Here is a 25,387-nt window from a genome sequence, read left to right as displayed (position 1 = left end):
AAACTCTCTCGCACCTGCACACACACATTTTATTCCTAAACAATGCCAAACACCAGTCACCAGCAGGTGGTGCCATTGTGAAACGCCTCAACTCAGTCTGCCTGTGGGTGGGGTGTCCTTTCTAAATAGCCAGCCAGCTGGGAATGATGGGAGTTGTATTCCGTCTTATGTGGAGGGTACCACTTTGGGGAAGGCTGCTCCAGCTGGTGGGAGCTCCAGAGGATCTCGGGCAGGGAGACATGATAGCACCCTTCAAATACTTAAAAGGTTGTCACACAGAGGAGGGCCAGGATCTCTTCTCGATCTTCCCAGAGTGCAGGACATGGAATAACGGGCTCAAGTTAAAGGAAGCCAGATTCTAGCTGGACATCAGGAAAAACTTCCTGACTGTTAGAGCAGTACCACAATGGAACCAGTTACCTAGGGAGGTTGTGGGCTCTCCCACACTAGAGGCCTTCAAGAGGCAGCTGGACAAGCATCTGTCAGGGATGCTTTAGGGTGGATTCCTGCATTGAGCAGGGGGGTGGACTCGATGGCCTTGTAGGCCCCTTCCAACTCTGCTATTCTATGATTCTATGATTCTCTCCTTGGTACACTACCCGAGATTCTTTTAAGATAAATGCCAGAGAATGAGCCTAGGACATTCCACAAGGAAAGCACAGGTTAAGAGCCTGCCAAAAATATGGGACCTTCTCACAGAAATGCAGCTGCTGATATGCAAGAAGGACACCCATTTCCCCTTCTCTTCCTTATCCAGACGCCTTCAAATTGTTGGTGTTGTTAATAAGAAATGTATTATCATCATCAATTCTTTTCTTGCTCGTGGTGTTTTTTTCTAGACAGACATGACAGGCTTTGCCAAGTCATGCTGTCTTTTACTGATTCAGGAATTTCCTGACTATTGAACATGTTTTAATTATGACTGCTTTCTGGATGTTGGTGTGGATGTATTTTGGTAGGCCCAGTTTCTGTAGGTTTTCCGTATAGTTTTTTGATGTGATGTCGGTGACTGATGTGCCAAATGGAATAACTGTAACCTTTTCCTGTTGCCATAGTACTTTAACTTCCATGGCCATTGGTGTATATTTTCCTCTCTTTTCCTCTTCCTTTCCTATAACATTTTTGTCATTAAAGATTGCTATGTCAATGAGGTAAGTGGGTTTTTTCTTTTATGCCTGTAACTGTTAGATCTAGTCGGTTGCAAGGTGTTGTCTTGATCGTATGAATTGTTCTTTCCCAGTATATTTTATAATCTGCATTTTCCAAGATCATTTCGGGTGAGTATGTATAGTATGATATAGGTTGTTTGATGTTGTTGTTGGTATTATACAACAGTCCTGCAAGCTTCCAAAATAGCTCGATCTATACAGGCCTCACATAATGTTGGAGGAGAGAGATAACTGTTATTGCCCCGGCCGCCTTTGAAAACCAAAGTATTCAGGGGTCTCATTTGCCTCCTCCTGGTTTCCTCAAAATGCAGGGAGAAAGACAAGGAAATAAAGGCATCCAAGTATGGGGGTGGGACTGAGGTGGGTGGGGGCACACTTAATATCACCATCACCAGCGTCCCCCAAAATTTGGGAATTTGAAACTTCCACTGCATGCAAATGAAATGTGGATGTGCTTGTATATTGGAAAGAGGAAGCAAACGCAGACAAAGAGACCAAAACGTGTGGAAGAGACAAAAATCCTGCAGAGTGAGGCAGCTGGTGAGCAAAATGAAAGCACTGGAAAGCCGGGGACTGGAAACACTGATCCCCGGAAACAGAGCCGGTAACGGGTTCCAAACCTTGGCCCACGGCAGCTTTTCGATATCCAAGAACACCCTCATCAGTTCGGGAATAGCCATCGCGGGGTGGGTGTCATTCAGCTGGATTGCAACCTGAAACAGCAGCAGGAAGGGGGTGAAAAACGGTTAGGCAGAGAGAACAGGAAGAGTGATTTGGAGCCAGGAACAGGCTGGTTGAGAGATGGGACTTCGGTCCGCCTGGGGGAAAACGATGCCTAACCAAGTAAGAATTCTGTCCCCTAATCTATGAGGCACAAGCAATGGCTGTGGTTCTCAGGGTGGGGAAAGCTCTCTGCTTTTGTTCAGAGGCAACCATTCCTAAAGCTTCAGAGCAAAGCCCTCTAATAGACGTCCTGGGCTGGAACCAGAGTGCAGGACACGGAATAACGGGCTCAAGTTAAAGGAAGCCAGATTCCAGCTGGACATCAGGAAAAACTTCCTGACTGTTAGAGCAGTACGACAATGGAAGCAGTTCCCTAGGGAGGTTGTGGGCTCTCCCACACTAGAGGCCTTCAAGAGGCAGCTGGACAACCACCTGTCAGGGATGCTTTAGGGTGGATTCCTGCATTGAGCAGGGCTTTGGACTTGATGGCCTTGTAGGCCCCTTCCAACTCTGCTATTCTATGATTCTATGATTCATGGCAAAACTGCACTAGCACTCAGCTTATTCCCCCAAAGCAGTGCACTGGCCGTCCTCAGCTTGGGAAGGCGGCAAGATGGATCCCGTAACCAAACCCAGCCTCCCAGGAGACACTATTTCGGGTGTCAGCGCCACTAGCCAGCAATTACCTGGTCTGGGAAAGAATCAAAAGCTGTCCGGACACTTTCGGTGCTGCCGAACTTAGAGGCTTTGAACCGGCGGATGATGTCTTGCAGGGTGGCGGCCACCACGAAGTATTCTTGCTTCAGGCGCAACTCCTTGCCCTCGAAAAACTGCAAGGCGGAGAGTCGGGGCAGGTCAGGAGCACTGAGAAGCAAAGCGACTCGTAGGCCGCGCGTGGGCCAGGGAGAAGCAGGCCAGGGGGCGTCTCCCAGCCTCTGGGGCTGACGAACTGGTGGCTGGGAGAAGCATTTTAGGCACAGCCAAACCCTTGCTGTTGGCTTCAGAGAAACACATAGGCTGAATTGTGTTGCCTGTTTACAGGAGTTTCTGTGCCCCATTCTACAGGAAAGGCACAAGACTCTTTCCTTCAGCCAGTTAGAAGTCTATTGGCATCAGCAAGCAAGGGCTGGGTGGGATGGAGGGACCGTCTTGGTCCCCCCCACCCTTCTGACACCCCCTGAACTGGTCCATGGGCCAATCGAACTACCAACCGCACAAGATCCTGCTTCACCAAAGGCAGTTTCAACTTTTGTTTCGAGAGCAGGGGGGAAAACGCACACAGCTAGAGCTGAAATCGACAGCTACTGAAAACATAAGCCCAAACGCCATCAAAGCAGGCCAGGTTACAAAAAAACAAAACAAAATCAAAAACGTCAGACTTAAAATCTTACGGAGACATTATTTTAAGGACCTGAGATTCACAGAGAAGGTGGCCATTTCGAAATGTGGGAGATTCGTTGAATTGAGGCAGGTTTGTCTTTGAGCACTAGTGAGGACATGGCGGGAATCTATCACACGCACCCAACCGGTGGAGCTGTACCAACTTTCAAAATGTGGTCGGCACTGTGTAAGAGCCTTTTAAAATAAACGGAACCTTCTGCCTGCGAGCCAAATCCATGACTCCTGGGGGGCCAATGCAACCCTCAGAGGCTCCCCCTGATGGCCACCACGCCCTTCTCCCAGCTGCTGGTGGTTGGGTGGTTTGCCCAACTTTTGGGGAGTTTTTCTTCCATTCGAAAAGCTGGAGGGCTGAGATACTGGCAGTAAGAGCTTGAAGCTAAAATACACTAGTGCTTTGACTCCACCCCCTTTGGCTCCGCCCACCACTGGAATAAAGCCCCTCCCTCACCAAACAAGAGCTTCTCCAAAATTGAATTCGGCCCTTGGGCTGGAAAAACGCCTAGCATAGGGTAAGAAATTGCTGTGCTCCCTTTTGAAGTTAACCCATTTGTCCAAGAAATGAAATCCAGATTTCTCCCCCAACCAGAAATTTACATGAATGCAAATTACCTTCTGCCAGCCTCCCCTGCCCCAGAAAGCTAGACAGACTATTCCAAATTCATGGGGTGTGCGTGAAGGTTTGGAACTATTTCCACTGGATATTTGTTCTACCATCAAAGCAACTAAACTAAGCAATGGCATGGGTGTGAAAACTTAAGCACGGAAGGACATTTAGCCACGTTCTCACAGAGGCAGCAAACTCAGGCAGGGACAGTACTACTTCAGAATGCTCTTCTCTACAAACAAAAATTCCCTGCAACTAGAAAAGAAGCGGGCCAGTGCATGTTAAGTTAAAACGCTGCTCCTTGAGATGCTGGTTTTCTACATGAAGGGATTTGTTTTAAAGTTTGGAGGAGCATTCCTTCATGCGGGCCCTTACCCCTCCAGGGTAAACAGGTTTAGTCCGTCGGTAAGAACTGGGCCAGAGAGAAACTAAGGGAGACTGCTTGGCAGCAAGGCTTAAACAAAAACGATTTCTGGGAAACACGAAGGACTTCCACACACGAGGGTCAGTGGGTGGGAAGAAAGGCCAACGAATCTGCCACACTCAGCACTAAAATTACAGATCTACAGAGAACTCTCCTCACCAAGTATGCAGGCTGCAAGAGTACAGATTAGACAAGGTCAAATGCCTCAAACAGGATGGGCTGAGAAAGTAGTAGGCAATCACACACACACACACTCACACACACATACACACAGAGAGTCTTTTAAAAAACGCATCCTTCTGTTATAGAAGGCACTACGTTTCTAGACCTCATGAAATGATGAGGGTGGTGCTCACACAGAAACAAAACCCCAGGAGGCAAAAGAACCTCCGTCACACAGAGGAGGGCCAGGATCTCTTCTTGATCCTCCCAGAGTGCAGGACACGGAATAACGGGCTCAAGTTAAAGGAAGCCAGTTTCCAGCTGGACATCAGGAAAAACTTCCTGACCGTTAGAGCAGTACAACATTGGAACCAATGACCTAGGGAGGTTGTGGGCTCTCCCACACTGGAGGCATTCAACTGACATCTGTCAGTTATGCTTTAAGGTGGATTCCTGCATTGAGCAGGGGGTTGGACTCAATGACCTTATAGGCCCCTTCCAACTCTACAATTCTATGCGTCTATAATCTCATCTGATGTCATGACGGTTAGACACAGCAGCCCTCAGACCCATTCCGAGCATTCTTGGGCACATCATTTAATCTCTGCTTGCATTCCTATTTCTAAAATGGGTCGTCGCGAAGGCAAAGATTAAGCCAGTAAGGCCCACTGCACACCTGGGAGGCAGGACACCATATGCAGCGGCCGACCATTAACTACCATCACTGCCTATTTCATGATGAACTTTCTCTTCTTAAAAGGATCCCCAAGCAATGGTAGGAAAAAGGAAAGGAACCCCTCGTGCAAGCACTTGAGTCATTGCTGACTCCTAGAGGGACGCCTGCTTTCGCTGATGTTTTCTTGGCAGGCCTTATAGCGGGGTGGTTTGCCGTTGCCTTCCCCGGCCGTTATTACCTTTCCCCCAACTAACTGGGTACTCATTTTACCAACCTCGGGAGGATGGAAGGCTGAGTCGACCCGAGCCGACTGCCTGAAACCAGCTTCCGCTGGGATCGAACTCAGGCCGTGGGGAAAGTTTCGGCTGCAGTAACTGCCGCTTACCACTCTGCGCCACAAGAGGCTCCTCAAGCAACCTTTTTCCCACTCAAAAAAACCTCCAGGACAGATTTTCTACCCTGAAAATATTTATAGTACAGTATATAATACAATGAGCGTACTTGGGCATTACAGATCTGTGCCCCGAGAAGCTTACAATCTAAAGGTAAGAGGACAGAGCAGGGACTGGCAACTAGGGAATTCTGGAGGTTGTTGGATTGCAGCACCCATGTTCCCTCACCATTAGCTATACTGATGGGAGCTGCAATTCAAGGGCCACAAGTTGACCACCGCTACGATACGGAAAGGCCACGAACAGTACCAAAGGCAGCCAGGGAGAGACAAATGCAAACGAAGGGCGAATTGTCAAATGCAAAACCCAAGGGTTGGTTCACGTGCAACACCCAACCGTGGTTTGTCGTTACACAAGCGAGCGTTGACCTCATGTAACTCTCCTCCTGTTTGTGTGCTCAGGTTTTCCATGAGTGTGGCAGTGATGAATTAGCACATGGTTTGCTAACACATCTGAACCAGCAACCTGTGGCTAGCACAATCCCTCCAAAGCCGGGACTGCAAACCATGGTTTGCAATCCTTGTGCGGAGGGATTTGGCAAACCACAGTTGGCCAGCTGGGATGTAGCGGCACACTGCGGTTTATGCAATACCGCCCACAATAGCAGAAGAAATAGCAGATTCCTGCATTGAGCAGGGGGTTGGACTCGATGGCCTTGTAGGCCCCTTCCAGCTCTGTTATTCTATGATTCTATGATGATTCTATGAAGTAAATGGATTAAAGCAGAGCATGCATGACAGATGGGAGAGGAGGAGGAGAGAATATGAGGCACGTTCATGAAAGCCCAAACCATGTTTTGGGTGCCACAGATGAATCAGTAGGTAACAAAGCTTTGTTTCAACTTGATGTCAAGACCTGGGAGATAATTTATTTATTTATTGCATTTTTATACTGCCCAATAGCCGAAGCTCTCTGTAAGCTGTAGTCTTTGTTAAAGAAAAGGTCAGAGCTGAAGGGATAGGCCGGTAGCTGTTTATATAGAACATCCCTTTTCCTCCTTTGGCTATCAGCATTTTAAAGAATGCTTTAGACAGGTTCACTGCTTCTGACCGATGCACAGCCAATAACCTAGTGAAAAAAAGCCATTCCCAGAACTTCTATTGGCACGATTCATGTAAACAGTTCTCCGGTGTTATGAGCCTGTGGAAGGGTCATGTTGCTTCCTTGTTTGGGTCTGAATGGCTGACATGGTGCCCCCCGTCAGGCAATAAACATGTCACCGCACACACACACACAGCCCAGCCTGGAGACACACACACACACACACACACACACACACACACACACACACACACACCAATCTTCCCAAGAGGAGTTCTCAGTCTTAATTCCCAGCGACTTACATTATCATTTGGGTAGAGGACGCGGGAGATGTTCTCCGCCAGGTTCCTGTCCAGCACCGCTTGGATGTAATCGCCGACATTAACTAGAAAGGGAAGTTTTGACAAAAACACGATGTCATCACACGGCCACAGAAGAGGCACGCAAAGTGGGCCGGAGTGCGGAATCCCAGCTTTTGGTTTCAAACTCCCTCACCGAGGCCTCGACTATACGACGACGCTTTGCGTACGCATTCCCCCCAAATCCCGGCAGCGATAGGTTATATGGCAGGAGCGAGCGCGTGCTATCCAGGCAGGAAAAATCGCAGCGCCAGTGTCAGGTGGTGGAAGCAAGCAGCAAATATCAGTGGACCAAAAATCGCAAAGGACGTAAGAACACAAGAAGAGCCCTGATGCTGGATCAGACCAAGGGTCCATCTAGTCCCGCACTCTGTTGACACAGTGGCCAACCGGCTGTCGGCCAGGGACCAAGAAGCAGGACATGGTGCAACAGCACCCTCCCACCCATGTTCCCCAGCAACTGGTGCAAACAGGCTTACAGCCTCGAATACTGGAGGTAGCACACAACCGTCAGAACTAGTAGCCATGGAGAGCCTTCGCCTCCAGAAATTTATCCAACCCCCTTTTAAAGCCATCCAGATTGGTGGCCATCACTACATCTTGTGGTTTCTTTGTTTGGTTTTCTGGCAACTCTGCGCAACTTTGAAAGCCCGCAGCAGTGCAGGTGAGCTGCTACAGCTCACTGAACTTATGCGATATTCATCATAACTGTCCTTACTTTCGTTCCCCAGATTTTAAAACCGCCATGGGGGCCATTACCAGCCTTGCAGACTCTGCCCCCTGCCCTGCATTAGAGCATATAGACAAGCCACAACTTTCTAGCCCCTTACGATAGGGAAGATATGCTTTGAAGGACCTAGCCGCTAAATTCTGAGAAGCCCGAGAGATGGCTGAAAGAAAGTCAAACGCGCATCACACGGGAAATGTGTATAACTACAGGCCGGCAACTGATTTAGAATTTTAAATCCTGTATACTCGTTTTTATCTTAATTTTAGAATTTCTGTAAACCGCCCAGAGAGCCCTGGCTATGGGGGCGGTATATAAGTGCAATCAATCAATCAATAAAATAAATAAATAAATTTTAAACGTTACTCCAGGAGGAGCACAATTGTGAAAGCAGAGAAATGCCCAGCGTGTGGTTAAATTATGGAACTCACGACCACAAGATGTAGGGATGGCCACCCATTGGGATGGCTTTAAAAGGGGGGTAAATTCCTGGAGGAGAAGGCTAGCGATGGCTACTAGCCCTGAGGGTTGTGTGCTACCTCCAGTGTCCAAACCAGTAAACTTATATACACCAGTTGCTGGGGAACATGGGTGGGAGGGTGCTGTTGCACCATGTCCTGCTTGTTCATCCCTGGCCAATGGCTGGTTGGCCCCTGTGCGAACAGAGTGCTGGACTAGATGGACCCGTGGTCTGGTCCAGCATCAGGGCTCTTCTTGTGTTCTTAAGTGCCACCCCTGCAAATGGTGCCCTACCACTGGGTTTACACTGAAGGGACAAACGGGCAGGAACCAGAACATCCCATGAGCCTTGAGGCATTAGATGCATCTTGAGGCATCCTGACTGTTAGAGCAGTACGACAATGGAATCAGTTACCTAGGGAGGTTGTGGGCTCTCCCACACTAGAGGCCTTCAAGAGGCAGCTGGACAACCATCTGTCAGGGATGCTGTAGGGTGGATTCCTGCATTGAGCAGGGGGTTGGACTCGATGGCCTTGTAGGCCCCTTCCAACTCTGCTATTCTATGATTCTATGCATCTTTGTCCTTGGACCATTGGTGGTGGGTGCACTGTTGATGTAAGCTCAGGCCGAGGGACACTGCTGGCCAGCTATTTCTCATCCTAATGGGGTCCTTCTGTTTAATACCAGAGATGCCAGTCAGGATTGCCTTGGTGCTGGAGCGGAGCCTCTCCGCCTTTGGATAGCCCAGTCATTTAACAGCAGTGTCTTTCCCCAACATGTGGTTCAGCCTTCTCCAACCTGGGGCCCTCGAGACGTGTGGGGCAAACACACAGAACCCCCACCCTGCACACTTGTAATCCAGCATAGCTGGAAAGCCCACCAACTTGGGGAGGGCGGATTCTCCTCCCCACTTCAGGTTTGCATCAGAAGTGGAGCAGACAGGACGAGATAGCCTAGCTACAGTTATCCATGCTCTGATAACCTCTCGTTTGGATTACTGCAATGCGTTATACGTGGGGCTGCCTTTGAAAACGGTCCAGAAACTTCAACTGGTACAAAACAGGGCAGCGCGGTTACTAACAGGGACTGGCTGACAAGACCACATCACGCCAGTCCTTTTCCAGCTTCATTGGCTGCCAGTCCAGGTCCGGGCCCGATTCAAAGTGCTGGTATTAACATTTAAAGCCCTAAACGGCTTGGGGCCAGGCTATCTGAAGGAACGCCTCCTCCCATATGTACCTGCCCGGACCCTAAGGTCATCCTCAGTGGTCTTCTCCGCGAGCCTCTGCCAAAGGAAGTGAGGCAGGGGGCTACCAGGAGCAGGGCCTTCTCTGCTGTGGCACCCCAGCTGTGGAATGAGCTCCCTAAGGAGGTTCGCTTGGCACCTACATTATATGCTTTTAGACGCCAAGTGAAGACCTTTTTATTCTCCCAGCATTTTAACAGTCTATAAATAAATTTTAACTCGGTGTTTTAAATTTGTAATTTTGCATTGCTGCTGTTTTTATCTGGTTGAGCTTTTATATTGTATTTTATAGTATGGTTTTATACTGTGGTTTTATACTTGGAATGTTTTTAATTTTTGTGAACCCCTCAGAGAGCTCCGGCTATTGGGCGGTATAGAAATGTAATTAATAATAATAAATAATAAAAATAGAAACTTAAAAACAAATTAAACGGAAGCCGAACCGCTTCAGGCATTTCCTATATCCATCGATGTTGCTTACAGTCACGGAGATTGAAGTCATTGGGGGCCCGGGCAGACCAGAGCCTCATTGTGTTGACCGTGTTGTTCATGTAGCCGGGAATAGGCGTGTCGTAGGGCAGAGCCAGAACTACCTGCGTACAAAGAAGGCCCAGTCACATCAGCATGGCATAGACATTATTACAAAGGAGGCAGGAGCCATCACTGCAGGGGAGGTCTTTCCATCCAAGGGCCAAATTCCATTCCAGAGAAGCTTTCGGGGGGGGGGGGGGCTGGATTACAGTGGTGGGCGGGGCCAAGGTCTTATTTATTTTAAACATTTCTTGGCCGACTTTCAGGGCAGAAGCCCTCACAAGGCGGCTTACAAAGGAGGCGAGGCCAAAAATACTAGAACCCAACGGGGTCATCCCATGAAGCGAATTGGTGGGAGATTCAGGACAGATAAAAAGTCCTTCTTCACACAGCGCGTAGTTAAACTATGGAACTCGCTACCACAAGATGTAGTGACGGATGCCAATTTGGACGGCTTTAAAAGGGGGTTGGATAAATCCTGGGAGGAGAAGGCTATGAATGGCTACCAGCCCTGATGGTTATGCGCTACCTCCAGTATCTGAGGCAGTACGCCAGTGGCTGGGGAACATGGGTGGGAGGGGTGCTGTTGCACTTGTGTCCTGCTTATGGGTTCCTGGTTGACACCTGGTTGGCCCCTGTGTGAACAGAGTGCTGGAGTAGATGGACCCAGTGTTCAGAGGAGGGCAACCAGGATGATCAGGGGTCTGGAAACAAAGCCCTATGAAGAGAGACTGAAAGAACTGGGCCTGTTTAGCCTGGAGAAGAGAAGACAGAAGGGAGACATGATAGCACTCTTCAAAGACTTAAAAGGTTGTCACACAGAGGAGGGCCGGGATCTCTTCTCGATCCTCCCAGAGGGCAGGACACGGAATAACGGGCTCAAGTTAAAGGAAGCCAGATTCCAGCTGGACATCAGGAAAAAACGTCCTGACTGTTAGAGCAGTACGACAATGGAATCACTTGCCTGGTGAGGTTGTGGGCTCTCCCACACTAGAGGCCTTCAAGAGGCAGCTGGACAACCACCTGTCAGGGATGCTTTAGGGTGGATTCCTGCATTGAGCAGGGGGTTGGACTCGATGGCCTTGTAGGCCCCTTCCAACTCTGCTATTCTATGATTCTATGACCCTCGGTCTGATCCAGGATGGCTCTTCTTGTGTTCCTAAAATACTCGCATCTATTTTAGCTTTAAGCTCTTACTGTCAGTAACTAAGCCAGTGGAGCCTGGTGGCTCTGATGTCAATGGAGCAGTGAATCCACTTAGGGGTTTCAGTCACTCCTAGTTTGAAATCTAAAGGAGCTCCTTTAACATTCTGACTGAAACCCAAAGCGGATTCACCTCCCCACTGACATCGGAGCCACCAGCCTGCATTGAACTGAGCCTTTGAAGAGGCGTTTTAACCTTGCAGAATGTGGGGTGGGGAACCTGAGTGCCTTCTCCCTTGCCAACCTGCCTGGTCACTTCGCTCATCAAAGGGCAAGCGCCTGGTGGTTCCCTATGGACCTATAGCCTGAGTGGAAGCCACCGGAAGAAGAGCCTTCAACGTGGTGGCCCCCTTTCTCTGGAGCGCCCTGCCCCTGGAGGGAGGTCAGGCAGGCGCCGACACCGTGTCGCTTCCTGCACCCCCTGAAAACAGCTCTACTCCAGGAAGCATTCCTTGACGGACAGCCACGGTTTTTATTGGCATTTTGTTTTTAAGAAATAATATGTTGTTTTACTCTTTTTATGTTTTATTGTTTTACTTCTTATGTTCACCGCTCTAGAACCGGTTTTAGATATGGAGCGGTATGCAAATATTGTAAATAAAATAAATAAACAAACTGAGCGAAAGCCAGGAAACCATCCAATGATAGGTTGTCAGGGGAACAGGGGTGGAGCCTGGGGAAGGGGCGTGGCCTTTTGGGGCACCCCGGAGGGCCAGGCTGGGACCCCAGGCAGGCTGGAATGTCCCTAAGGTCCCACACCCCCGGAATTCCTGGATGGATGACTTCCTTCCTCCTCTAGGGGCCTTGTGACCCCCTCATTTGGGGGCCAGGGTGTCGCAGGGCATGCCCTGTAGAACCAAAGGAAGGCCCAGTTTTTGTCAAAGCTCCCCTGAAGGCAGCCAACATATCGCACCAATGAAAGATGTTGTCGGGGTCCCAGTTGAACCTCACCCTTTGCCCAAAGAGCTCAGGGGAGGAATACACGGGTCTCCGCTGCTCCACACAACCATACTGCTAGGTGGCAAGGACCCAAGTCCCCTGCCTCACAAGTAACACTTTGGAAGGGCACTCCTCTGATACCTGAGTATCGACCCATCTCACGCCAGTCTGGGTGTTCTCCACTCTCCCATAGAAGTGAATGGGAAGCATGTACTCCGGCCGGGCTTTCTCCCAGGGGTTCCCGTGCCTTAGCCAATCGTCGGCTTCCTCCACCTGTAACGAGGAAAATTGACACACTGAGCATCAGGAAGGAGCATGAAATGCCACCACGACTAGTGCCCACGGCTGAGCATTTACTAGAAGCCAGCATGGATTTGTGAAGAACAAATCCTGCCAGACTAATCTGATCTCATTCTTTGATCAGGTAGCTTCCCTAGTGGACTGTGGGAATGCTGTGGATGTAATATATCTTGACTTCAGCAAAGCTTTTGACAAAGTGCCCCATGACATTCTGATCAGCAAACAAGCTAAAAGTGGGCTAGATGGAACAACTATTAGGTGGATTCACAGTCGGCTACAGAATCGGACTCAAAGAGTACTTATCAATGAAACCTTCTCAAACTGGGGAGAGGCAACGAGTGGGGTACCGCAGGGCTCAGTCCTGGGCCCAGTGCTCTTCAACATTTTTATTAATGATTTGGACGAGGAGGTGCAGGGAACGCTGATCAAATTTGCAGATGACACAAAATTGGGTGGGATAGCTAATACCCTGGAAGACAGAAACAAACTTCAAAGTGATCTTGATAGGCTGGAGTGCTGGGCTGAAAACAACAGAATGAAATTTAATAGGGGTAAATGCCAAGTTCTACACCTAGGAAAAAGAAACCAAAGGCAGAGTTACAAGATGGGGGATACTTGGCTCAGCAATACTACAAGTGAGAAGGATCTTGGAATTGTAGATCACAAGCTGAATATGAGCCAATGGTGTGATGTGGCTGCAAAAAAAGCAAATGCTATTTTGGGCTGCATTAATAGAAGTATAGCCTCTAAATCGCGAGAGGTACTGGTTCCTCTCTATTCAGCCCTGGTTAGGCCTCATCTAGAGTATTGCGTCCAGTTCTGGGCTCCACAATTCAAGAAGGACGCAGACAAACTGGAGCGTGTTCAGAGGAGGGCAACCAGGATGATCAGGGGTCTGGAAACAAAGCCCTATGAAGAGAGATGGAAAGAACTGGGCATGTTTAGCCTGGAGAAGAGAAGATTGAGGGAGACATGAGAGCACTCTTCAAATACTTGAAAGGTTGTCACATAGAGGAGGGCCAGGATCTCTTCTCGATCCTCCCAGAGTGCAGGACACGGAATAACGGGCTCAAGTTAAAGGAAGCCAGATTCCGGATGGAGATCAGGAAAAACTTCCTGCCTGTTAGAGCAGTACGACAATGGAACCAGTGACCTAGGGAGGTTGTGGGCTCTCCCACACTCGAGGCTTTCAAGAGGCAGCTGGACAACCATCTGTCGGGGATGCTTTAGGGTGGATTCCTGCATTGAGCAGGGGGTTGGACTTGATGGCCTTGTAGGCCCAACTCTGCTATTCTATGGTTCTATGATCCTTCCTCACTCAACCCAACCAGGGACAACCTGCCCTTTGCACTGAGCACACCTTTGCGCCGCTGTGTGCGTGGAAGTGACGCAACAGGAATCGCTGCGTCCCTCCCCGTCAGAGTTGAGAGCCAAGCCCGGGGAAATCACACTTGTCCAGACCCCACCAGGCACCTCTGTTCTGCAATCTCTGCCTTGAACCCAAGTTATCGATTCATCAGATTATTCTTTGTTAATCATTGTCCTGATGCACCAGTTGGAAGCCTTTGAAAGAAAGAAATCTCACAAACCTGGCTGTTGACCAGTTTCTCTTTTACCCACACACCTACACACACCCTGTGATGAGGTGGCGGACTCCCTTCAGACGTTTGGCTGGAGATCACATCTTTTGAATGCTTCCTTGCATGCAAAACCCCTTTTAAGAAGAACAGGAGCCGATCAGGGAACGGACTGGGCTACAGCGTCTTCCTGATGGGGCCGTCTGTTTTTTTATTTCCAAGGAATTTTTGTTCTGTGAAGCATTCAAAGGTGACATCGCCCCACGTAAAAGTCAGAGGTGGTACAGTCGTTTCTACCACTTCACGCTGCTGCGTGTGTAAACCAGACCCACCCCTCTTTCACTCCCCATCCAACTAACAGATGCAGAATGCGTCTTTTTCTATTTCTCCCCTGCTGGTTTCCAGTCCGAGATACCCTTTTTCCTGATAGAGTGTAATAATAATAAAATAATAATATTTGAAGGAACGCCTCCTCCCATATGTGCCTGCCCGGACCTTAAGATCATCCACAGGGGCCCTTCTCCATGAGCCCCTGCCAAAGGAAGTGAGGCAGGTGGGCTACTAGGAGCAGGGCTTTCTCCGCTGTGGCACCCTGGTTGTGGAATGAGCTCCCCAGAGAGGTCCGCCTGACGCCTACACTGCACTCCTTTTGTCGCCAGCTGAAGACCTTTTTATTTTCTCAGCATTTTAACACTTTAAACTTTGCTGTTTTAGTTCTATAGTTTAAACCTATATCAATTTTTGCTGTGTGGTTTTAATTCTGGTTGTGCTTTTTATATTGTATTTTGTATTCACGTTTTTAAATTGTTGGTTGTTTTTATGCTTTTCATGGTTTTAATTTTTGTGAGCCGCCCAGAGAGCTTCGGCTATTGGGCGGTATAAAAATGTAATAAATAATAAAATAAAAATAAATAAATATTTGTTACCCGTCTCTCCCTCTGGATCGAGTGTACACATGACTGGCACACCAAATGCATCGTTGAATTGCGTATGTGCACACAGACACAGCAACACTGATAGGTATCTGAGTAAATCCATACTTTTCTACCTGTAAAGTAATATGTTTCTACAAGAGGCTTTACTAAAAAAAAATATGGTGAACAGGGTTAGGACATAGGTACAGTGGGGAAACGGTGACACCAAGGGGCACCTCAGAATTTGACATGACATGCGGTTCCTCTCCTCCTGGCTCCCTGCAACAAAAGCCCACCTGCTGATGATATGGGAAGGAAATGCACAAAGTGGGACCCCAAATAAGTCATGTACAATGACTTGTTTTTATGATTTATACCAGAGGTGGGGAACCAGATATTGGTAGACTCCAATTCCCATCATCCTCAGCCGACATGGCCATTAGTTAGGGATAACAGCAGATGTAATTCCAACAATATCCGGAGCACCACAGTTAACCCTCCGTTAATAGCTCCGTTAACAGTTAATAGCTCCGGCTATTGGGCGGTATAGAAATGTAATAAATAAATAAATAAATAAACCCATTAATATCCAGCCTTTTTAAAAAAACCAAAAACAAAATCAAAAGACACAAGGCAGCTACAAAAACATTAATTCGAATCAAATTTTATTTTTATTTTTATTTTATTTTATTTTTATTTCCTCAGTATTTTAACAGTCTATAAATTAATTTTAACTCTGTGTTTTAAATTTGTATTTTTGCATTGTTGCGGTTTTTATCTTGTTGAGCTTTTATGTTGTATTTTATATTATGGTTTTATACTTTTGTTTTATACTTGAATTGTCTTAATTTTGTAAACCGCCCAGAGAGCTCCGGCTATTGGGTGGTATAGAAATGCAATAAATAAAATTAAATTAAAATAAAATAATAATCAAAAACAAGACAAAATCCACTATAGAAAGAATTTGCAAGTAAAACACGCAGACGCAGAATATGCATAAAATCCAGCCCCTAAAAACCTTGCTGAAATAAAAAAAACCCACCTCTAATCCATTGTGTGGGGACATGCTGGGGCTACTCACCGGAACTTTAAACATGCATAAGAGTCATAGAATCACAGAATCATAGAATAGCAGAGTTGGTAGGGGCCTAGAAGGCCATCAAGTCCAACCCCCAGCTCAATGCAGGAATCCACCCTGAAGCATCCCTGACAGATGGTTGTCCAGCTGCCTCTTGAAGGCCTTGAGTGTGGGAGAGAGCCCACAACCTCACCAGGCAACTGATTCCATTGTCGTACTGCTCTAACAGTCAGGAAGTTTTTCCTGATGTCCAGCTGCAATCTGGCTTCCTTTAACTTGAGCCCGTTATTCCGTGTCCTGCACTCTGGGAGGATCGAGAAGAGATCCTGGCCCTCCTCTGTGGGACAACCTTGTAAGTATCTGAAGAGTGCTATCATGTCTCCCCTCCATCTTCTCTTCTCCAGGCTAAACAGGCCCAGTTCTTTCAGTCTCTCTTCATAGGGCTTTGTTTCCAGACCCCTGATCATCCTGGTTGCCCTCCTCTGAACACGCTCCAGCTTGTCTGCGTCCTTCTTGAATTGTGGAGCCCAGAACTGGACGCAATACTCTAGATGAGGCCTAACCTTTAAAAGAGGCGGTAATTAGACCACTCCTGAAGAAGCCTAATCTGGACCTGGAGGAGGTTAACAACTACAGGCCGGTGGCTAATATCCCTTTCCTGGGCAAGGTGCTTGAGCGGGTGGTTGCAGGACAACTCCAGGCACTCTTGAATGAAACGGATTATCTAGATCCATTTCAATCGGGTTTCAGGCCTGGTTTTGGAACGGAAACTGCCTTGGTCGCCCTGTGGGATGACCTCTGTCGGGAGAGAGACAGGGGGAGTGCGACCCTGTTGGTTCTCCTGGACCTCTCAGCGGCCTTCGATACCATCGACCATGGTATCCTTCTGGATAGGTTGTCTGAGCTGGGAGTTGGAGGTACTGCGTTGCAGTGGTTCCGCTCCTACTTGGATGGCCGATTCCAGAAGGTGGTGCTGGGGGATTATTGCTCTGTGCCGTGGCTCCTAAGCCATGGGGTTCCGCAGGGCTCTATTTTATCCCCTATGCTGTTTAACATATACATGAAGCCGCTGGGGGAGGTTATCCGGAGATGTGGACTGAGGTGTCATCAATATGCGGATGACACCCAGCTCTACCTTTCCTTTTCATCAAACCCAGGTGAGGCAGTGGCTGTTCTGAACCAGTGCCTGGGCACGGTAATGGACTGGATGAGGGCTAACAAACTGAGACTCAATCCAGACAAGACGGAGGTACTGTTAGCGGGTGGTTCATTTGTCCGGCGAGGTGATGTTTGCCCTGTCCTGGACGGGGTTGCACTCTCTCTAAAGGATCGGGTCCGTAGTTTGGGGGTGCTCTTCGATCCAGAACTGTCACTTGAGGCACAGGTGAACTCAGTGGCAAAGAGCACCTTTTATCAGCTTAGGCTGATATACCAACTGCGCCCTTATCTGGACAGTGATAGCCTAGCTACAGTTATCCATGCTCTGATAACCTCTCGTTTGGATTACTGCAATGCGTTATACGTGGGGCTGCCTTTGAAAACGGTCCGGAAGCTTCAGCTGGTACAAAACAGGGCAGCCCGTTTACTAACAGGGACTGGCTGGCGAGATCACATTACGCCAGTCCTTTTACAACTTCATTGGCTGCCAGTCCAGGTCCGGGCCCGATTCAAAGTGCTGGTATTGACATTTAAAGCCCTAAACGGTTTGGGGCCAGGTTGTTTGAAGGAACGCCTCCTCCCATATGTACCTACCCGGACCTTAAGATCATCTACAGGGGCCCTTCTCCGTGAGCCCCTGCCAAAGGAAGTGAGGCAGGTGGCTACTAGGAGGAGGGCTTTCTCCGCTGTGGCACCCCGGTTGTGGAATGAGCTCCCCAGAGAGGTCCGCCTGGCGCCTACACTGTACTCCTTTCGTCGCCAGCTGAAGACCTTTTTATTCACTCAGTATTTTAACACTTAATTTTAACTTAAATTTAAATTATACTGTTTTAACTCTGTATTTTAACCTTATATCAATTTTGCTGCGTGGTTTTATCCTGGTTGTGTTTTTTATATTGTATTTTGTATTTGTATTTTTAACTTGTTGGTTGTTTTATGATGATTTTAATTTTTGTGAACCGCCCAGAGAGCTTCGGCTATTGGGCGGTATAAAAATGTAATAAATAAATAAATAAATAAATAACCAGGGCCGAATAGAGAGGAACCAGGACCTCCCGTGATTTGGAAGCTATACTTCTATTAATGCAGCCCAAAATAGCACTTAGTCCTGTTACTACTACCTCGCCTGTTCCACAGCGAAGTCCCAATACACACAAGTCATGACCAGCTCCTTTTATTCTCAAACTTGCAAGCAGGTCTTTCATGCTCCAGAAGAAACAAAGTTTTTGGCATTGCAGCCAGATCTGTCCACGCCTTCTCCTGCACATGCAGGAATGTCAGATTTCGGCCTTTCAGAAACCCCTGGGCCTTAGGGGCGCACCGTTTCATTAAGGGGCCAAAGGGATACAACCACATTCCCCCATGTGCGAAGACGCACAGGGAAACCTCCACGCATAGGACATTCACCCAGAGCGGCACAGACGTCATTCCCTGCACCCAGAGCGGCAAACCCACGTGTACGGAGAGCCCCTCATTATCTTTCAGGCACATCGAGGCACCGCTGTTACCTGCCATCCATCTCGGATCTTCTGGTTGAAGATGCCGTACTCGTAGCGGATCCCGTAACCGTAGGCGGCGAGGCCGAGCGTGGCCATTGAATCCAGGAAGCAGGCTGTTGGAAGGGAAGCAGAAGAGGGCTCGCTTGCCCCACAGGGGTTCAACAACGACAACAGCACCCTATTGATTGATTGATTTTGATTGATTGATTGATTACACTAGCAAAAAAGCCTGTCATACGACAGGTGCATTTATTTTGTTAGCACTTCTTTGAATACAATATTTTTGGTATACACTTCTCTAAAATTTTGAACCAACTTCCCCTGTTCTTTCCCATCCTTCTATCAAATTTACCCTCAGGAGACAAAACTATTTCTTTCTCGGAACTTGGAACTTCCATAGAAGGCCGCAGTTCTGAGGAACGTCGCTAGATGGCGACAGAGGGCAAAACCATTTCTCGGAACTTGGAACTTCCCTAGAAGGCCACAGTTCTGAGGAACATCCCTAGATGGCGCCAGAGGGCAAAAAACATTTCTCAGAACTTCCATAGAAGGCCACAGTTCCGAGGAACGTCTCTAGGTGGCGCCAGAAGGAAAAACTATTTCTCAGAACTTGGAACTTTCCTAGAAGGCTGCAGTTCCGAGGAACATCCCTAGATGGCGCCAGAGGGCAAAACCCATTTCTCGGAACTTCCATAGAAGGCCACAGTTCCAAGGAACGTCCCTAGATGGCGCCGGAGGGCAAAAACCATTTCTCGGAACTTGGAACTTCCTAGAAGGCTGCAATTCCAAGGAACGTCTCTAGGTGGCGCCAGAGGGCAAAACCCATTTCTCGGAACTTGGAACTTCCCTAGAAGGCTGCAGTTTCAAGGAACATCCCTAGATGGCGCCAGAGGGCAAAAACTATTTCTCAGAACTTGGAACTTCCCTAGAAGGCCGCAGTTCCGAGGAATATCGCTAGCTGGCGCCAGAGGGCAAAAACTATAACTGGCTTGGAAGAGCAGTCTGGGCTTTTATAGAGATAGATTCATATACCACCTGTGACCGCACCGACCTTATACAGAAGGCCTTGCTAACACGCCCTTCTCAAGCCTCTTGAAAAGCCTGAGGAAAGGGTAAAAACAACACCTCTCCCCTATATGTGAGGGAGCAAGGTAAAGGGTTTTGGCAAATAGATTCTATTACTGAGTTACTGAACGGCAGGTGTATTCTCAGATGTTTTTACACTGTGTACTATAGCAGGTAATAAATCCGAGCTGACGCGTGGTTTGTGGTAACAGAACACAAAGTAAAATTTATTGAAATTTAACAAATCTTTAGTATTTTAATTTAGTTCAATTTTTGTATTCAAAACAACAATCCCAAGTCCCTTAAAATTCTATCTCCTCACATCAAACACTCTCACGAAGCACAAGCCAGACAAAAACTCCCAGACTAAAACAAAACCTCAAACAGCTAACTCTCACAATCCCCTCAGCCAACCTATTTATACTCCCCCCTCCCCCTCTCCCCGCATCACTAGCCACACCCACTCAGTTAAACATTCCGCACTCACTAGACATACAAACCCCAGACATACCTAAGGGACAGAAAGGTGGGTGTCGCCACACCACCGCATAGCCAAAGCTCTCTGGGCAGTTTACCCTAGCTCAGGGGTTGACGCTGAGGAATGGAAATTCCAGCTTCACAGCTTGGATCCCTCCTTTAGAGTCCTCACTGGTTCTGACTGAAACCCGGAGCGGATTCACAGCCCCACTGGCATCGGAGCCACCAGCCTCCACTGGCTCTAAGTATACAGCTTATTCAGTGGGAGATTATCTGGGCCGCACCAGCAGAGCCTCCACGGAGCCTGCTCTTCACGTACCTGCGAGCCTGCCGAGACCTCCGTTGCCCAGGCCAGCATCCTCCTCAATCTCCTCCAGCTCTTCTATGTCCAGGCCAAGCTAAAGAGCCACATGGAGATAAAATAAAGCAAATGTTCTCAGAGCTCAGGCTGGGCCATAAACGAAGGGTGAAGAAATCCCAACCATCGCCGAGCTGCAAAGATGGGAACGCCGGCATTTGCACTTCGGAAGTCCAGGACTTCCAACATTTGCCGATTTCACTGAATTGTTAAAAGTGCCAGTAATGGAAATAAAGTCTAGCAGCAAGGAAAGAGTAGCCCAACGCTCTGGACAGGTAAAACAAGCTGCATGCATGTTGCACATTTTCAGAGCTGTCTAGCGGCTGTTGCTTCGGATATTCCTTCTTGCCAAATAGGGGAGAAAGACCCAAATGGTGTGAACTGGTTAAGACCCGGGTGCAACACTTCCAAGAAAGTTGCCAAATCAAGAAGTTTCAAGAACAGACTCGGAATTAGTCAGTCATGGAAGCAGATCCATACTGTGCCAAATTTATTTATTTATTTATTATCATTATTATAGCTTTTAAAACTTGATGTTGTGCAGACTTCTACTGTTACTTTCTACTGTTAGTTTTTCCCTACCCTGTGCCTGCTTACCCTTCCCTGTACCTGTTGGCATTCTCTTCCCCTCCTTATTGTTTTACTATTATTTTATTAGATTGTAAGCCTATGCGGCAGAGTCTTGCTATTTACTGTTTTACTCTGTACAGCACCATGTACATTGATGGTGCTATATAAATAAATAATAATAATAATAATAATTTACATTTATATACCTCCCCATAGCTGAAGCTCTCTGGGTGCTTATTATGGAACCCAAGGAACCCAAGGTGGCATACATAATCCTCCTCCTCCTCCTCTCCATTTTATCCTCACAACAACAACCCTGTGAGGCGGGTTGGGCTGAGAGTCTGTGACTGGCCCAAAGTCACCCAATGGGTTTCCATGGCCGAGTGGGGACTAGAACCCGGATCTCCTGACACCCAGTCCAACACTTTAGCCATTACACCACACTGGCTCATTTCATTTCACTTCTTGCATTTTTATATTGCCCCATAGCTGAAGCTCTCTGGGCGGTTTACAAAGATTAGAAAACATTAAAAACATAATATGCAAATTTGCAAAATATACATCCCCATCTATATAGACAAATGTGGGAATAGGTGCAACCTTCTGAATCCACCATTGTGTCCCCACATTAAAGGAGAAGCTAAAAACCTTTTGCAGGAAGGCCTTCTTGCAGATTATACTTTGCGAAACACAACATCCTGTTCAGCTGTAAGCGGCCCAAGGTACAGGGCCTCACCAGCCTGCATAACCTATTTTTAAAAAATATGCAAGGGGCAACTTTCTCTTGGGTGCACCGGAGGCATGTATTGGGTGCACTGGAGTTCATGTTCATGTACTGGAGGCATGTATTGGTTGCACTGGAGTTCATGTATAGTTACATTGTATTTTAATGTGAACTGCTTGGGCTTTTTGGAGGTATTTTAATAGATCAAGCAGAAGAAAAGAATTATAAGAAAATATAAATAAGCAAAAGTGCCACTACAACCTCTTAATTGCCGCTGAGAGGGTGCCTGAACAGGGGGGGGATCTACACGACTGCTTTAAAGCGCTTTATAACCGTTTTGACAACTGTTGGGGCCCAGGACACACTGCATATACAGGTTTCAAAACGTTTTCAAAGTGCTTTAAAGCGCTTTAAAAGCAGTAGTGTAGATCCACCCCTGGTTGCCTGTTAGGGTGAGTGGACAGACCCCCTTAAGCTCCAGAGAAGGCACAATTCAGGTCCCCCCTTTACCTGATAAATTGCCTCATCACAGGCATTCTGCAATCCCAGGTTGATCATGGTGTTCTGCAGAGCCCGGCCCATGTAGAACTCCAAGGAAAGGTAGTAAACTCTCTGGAAAAGAAAGCGGAAACCACCATTAAACCCTGCTGGGATTGGGGTGCCAAGTCCCGGACCAGGACCTGCCCGTGCCACAAAAACCCACATAAAAGTTCTGTTTGCACCAGGGGATGAACCCGCAGGCTGGGATCACACAACACGCCAACCTACCATGGATTATCATGTTGCCTGAACATAGTGCTTTTTTTTTGGCAGGGCGGGTTATCGTGTTGTCTGAACGCAGCGTGTTTCCTTTTTCTTGAACAAGCCACCCTGGGAACCCACAGCTTGTTGTTGGGTTGTTCAGGGTGATTAACGAGCCACACTGCATGGTTAACGAGCAATGCTATGGAAAACATACTGCATTCAGATAACACGATAACCCACCCTGTGGGAAAAATGCTGCATTCAGACAATATGATAACCCACCCTGCAGAAAACGCACTGCGTTCAGACAACATAATAACCCATGGTTTGACATCAACCCCTCTTGGGTGGGTTAGCGTGTTGTGTGAAACCAGCCACAGAGGCATTTCTCCCATAGGGCTAATAGAATGCCTCAGGAGGGCCTCAAGTTAAAGGAATGACACGGAATAACGGGCTCAAGTTAAAGGAAGCCAGATGCCAGGTGGACATCAGGAAAAACTTCCTGACTGTTAGAGCAGTACGACAATGGAATCAGTTGCCTGGTGAGGTTGTGGGCTCTCCCACACTAGAGGCCTTCAAGAGGCAGCTGGACAAGCATCTGTCAGGGATGCTTTAGGGTGGATTCCTGCATTGAGCAGGGGGTTGGACTCGATGGCCTTGTAGGCCCCTTCCAACTCTGCTATTCTATGCTTCTAAGTGTCCTGATGAGGCAGAGGGCTGAAGGTGGATTGGGGTCATTGCTCTTGTGGGTCACATGCAGAAGGTTCCGGGTTCAATCCCAGCATCTCCAGCACAAAGGATGAGGTAGCAGGTGATGGGAAAACTCCCTTAGAGTAGGGCAGCCTTGCCCAACTTGATGGTCTCCACATATTTTGGACTACAACCAAAGGGTGTGAACAGAATGTTGGACAAGATGGAGCCGTGGTCTGATCGAGCATGGCTCTTCTTATGTTCATACGTTCTTACAACTCCCAGCATCCTGCATCCAGAATGCAGGAGGCTGCTGGGAATTGTAGTACCACACATCTGGAGACTACCAGGTTGGGGAAAGGTGAAGGAGCCTATACTGGTTGGGATGGACAGCTAGCCTGAGCAGCTATGAGCATCCTATGTGTTGCCATCAGCCACTGGTGAATGACTGTTCAGCCCCCAAGCCCCCGCTGGGGGTGACTCACAGAGTGCCGGGCTGCACGGGCCTTGGATTGATCCCGGAAGGGAGCAACCTCAGGGACACTTAGCTCTTCGGCCCAACTATTTAGAGACCCCGAAGTCCGCCCACACCTGGCCTAGAATTCACTAGCCAGGATTGAGCCAGCAAAATCAAACCCAATTCATTCTGTGCCAGCCATGTGCTCGGCTTTCCAAGAATGGTTCCCCCAACTTGGCTCGACAACAGTTTCTTCATTTGTGGGCAAATAGTTTCGTTGCTCAACACACAGCAACCCTCTCTAGGGCCCTGCAGCCAGCTGGGGACTGTAATGCTCCACGTTTTCACCTGATCAGAGTGAGCGAACAGCCAGGCCGTTTAACAAAGTGACCATTAAGCTGTCCTTAATGACTCACTGCAGCGTGTTTTTTTTTCTTAACGGCCTGGAAATCTAGCCCTAAGAAGATGATGCCTCTCAGAGCTAGTGGATGCTGGGAGTTGCAGTCAGCACATCTGGAGTTCACCAGGCAGAGAATCAATGTGAGGCCAGAGTTACAGTTTCAGATCATTCATCCATTCATTGCATTTATAGCCCACCTTTTTTCCTCCTTAAGGAACTCAAGGCAGCATACACAATCTTCCTCCTCTCTGTTTAAACCCCACAACAACAACCCTGTGAGGTAGGTCGGGCTGAGAGTCTGTGATTAGCCCAAAGTCACCCAGTGAGCTTCCACAGAATCATAGAATAGCAGAGTTGGAAGGGGCCTACAAGGCCATCGAGTCCAACCCCCTGCTCAATGCAGGAATCCACCCTGAAGCACCCTAAAGCATGGCCGAGTGGGGATTAGAACTCGGATCTCCCGACTCCTAGTCCGACACTCTAGCCACTACACCACACTGGCTTTTGGTGCCTTGGGATCAGGACCTCTTGGGATGGGTGGGGGCAGGGCTTACTATAGAATAGTGTTGCATTTATAGCTGCAGAAAATGGGTATATAAATATAAATATTTGATGCAGGGCCTGCTGTAGGAGTGTTTATTTGCTCTGCTTGAATATACTCTTCATTGCTCAGGATAGCAGGGAGAGAGAGAGAGAGAGAGACAGACAGACAGACAGACAGACAGACAGACAGACAGACAGCACACAAAATTCCACCACCACAGAAGCTCAACTTAGCAGAGAGGTCCAGCATTGGAGGAGTGTGGGCTCCCCACTTTATAAAAACAGTATGAAGATGGCAGTGAAGCAGATGAATCCGCCTGGGGGGTTCTTCCTCCCTTAACTCTGTGTCCCTTTACTAGATGTTACCACACACAACTTAGAGAAAAGATTTTCAATGTAGATTTATAAACCATTAAGGCTCAAGGCAGGAGGAAACTTTGCAAAGACCATGAAAACGAAAGGATTTAATCCCTCTCTCTGATTTTCACTTTTCCAACTTTACCAGGCAGGTTTGTGCAATTTTTTATTATTGCCTTTTATTGGTTTTATATGATTGCATGAGAAAGCAAGGCCCATATTAAATAAGTCACCCATACTTAAGAACCTCAGAAGAGCCCTGATGCTGGATCAGACCAAGGGTCCATCTAGTCCAGCACTCTGTTCCCACAGCGGCCAACCGGCCATCGGCCAGGGACCAACAACCCACCAATCAGCTTC

At 48.0% G+C, this 25,387-nt stretch overlaps 1 protein-coding gene across 2 annotated transcripts in view; it reads right to left on the bottom strand.

Moving 5' to 3' along the window:
* The window catches only part of PYGL (glycogen phosphorylase L), a 62,521-nt gene that overhangs the window by 30,259 nt on the left and 6,875 nt on the right, over positions 1-25,387 (bottom strand). For both annotated transcript variants that reach the window (XM_063118273.1, XM_063118272.1), the window contains exons 3-10: positions 22,347-22,448; positions 20,504-20,582; positions 18,652-18,755; positions 12,258-12,389; positions 9,925-10,036; positions 6,955-7,037; positions 2,579-2,722; positions 1,790-1,882 (exon numbers count right to left, since the gene is read on the bottom strand). In XM_063118273.1, coding sequence (XP_062974343.1) covers positions 1,790-1,882; positions 2,579-2,722; positions 6,955-7,037; positions 9,925-10,036; positions 12,258-12,389; positions 18,652-18,755; positions 20,504-20,582; positions 22,347-22,448 — 849 coding nt within the window. The remainder of the gene's footprint in view (positions 1-1,789; positions 1,883-2,578; positions 2,723-6,954; positions 7,038-9,924; positions 10,037-12,257; positions 12,390-18,651; positions 18,756-20,503; positions 20,583-22,346; positions 22,449-25,387) is intronic.

Source organism: Elgaria multicarinata, chromosome 2 (genome assembly GCF_023053635.1).
Source record: "Elgaria multicarinata webbii isolate HBS135686 ecotype San Diego chromosome 2, rElgMul1.1.pri, whole genome shotgun sequence".
NCBI classification, from domain to species: Eukaryota; Metazoa; Chordata; class Lepidosauria; order Squamata; family Anguidae; genus Elgaria; species Elgaria multicarinata.
Note: the sequence above shows the minus strand (reverse complement) of the source record. Positions and strands in the feature narration are given on the sequence as shown.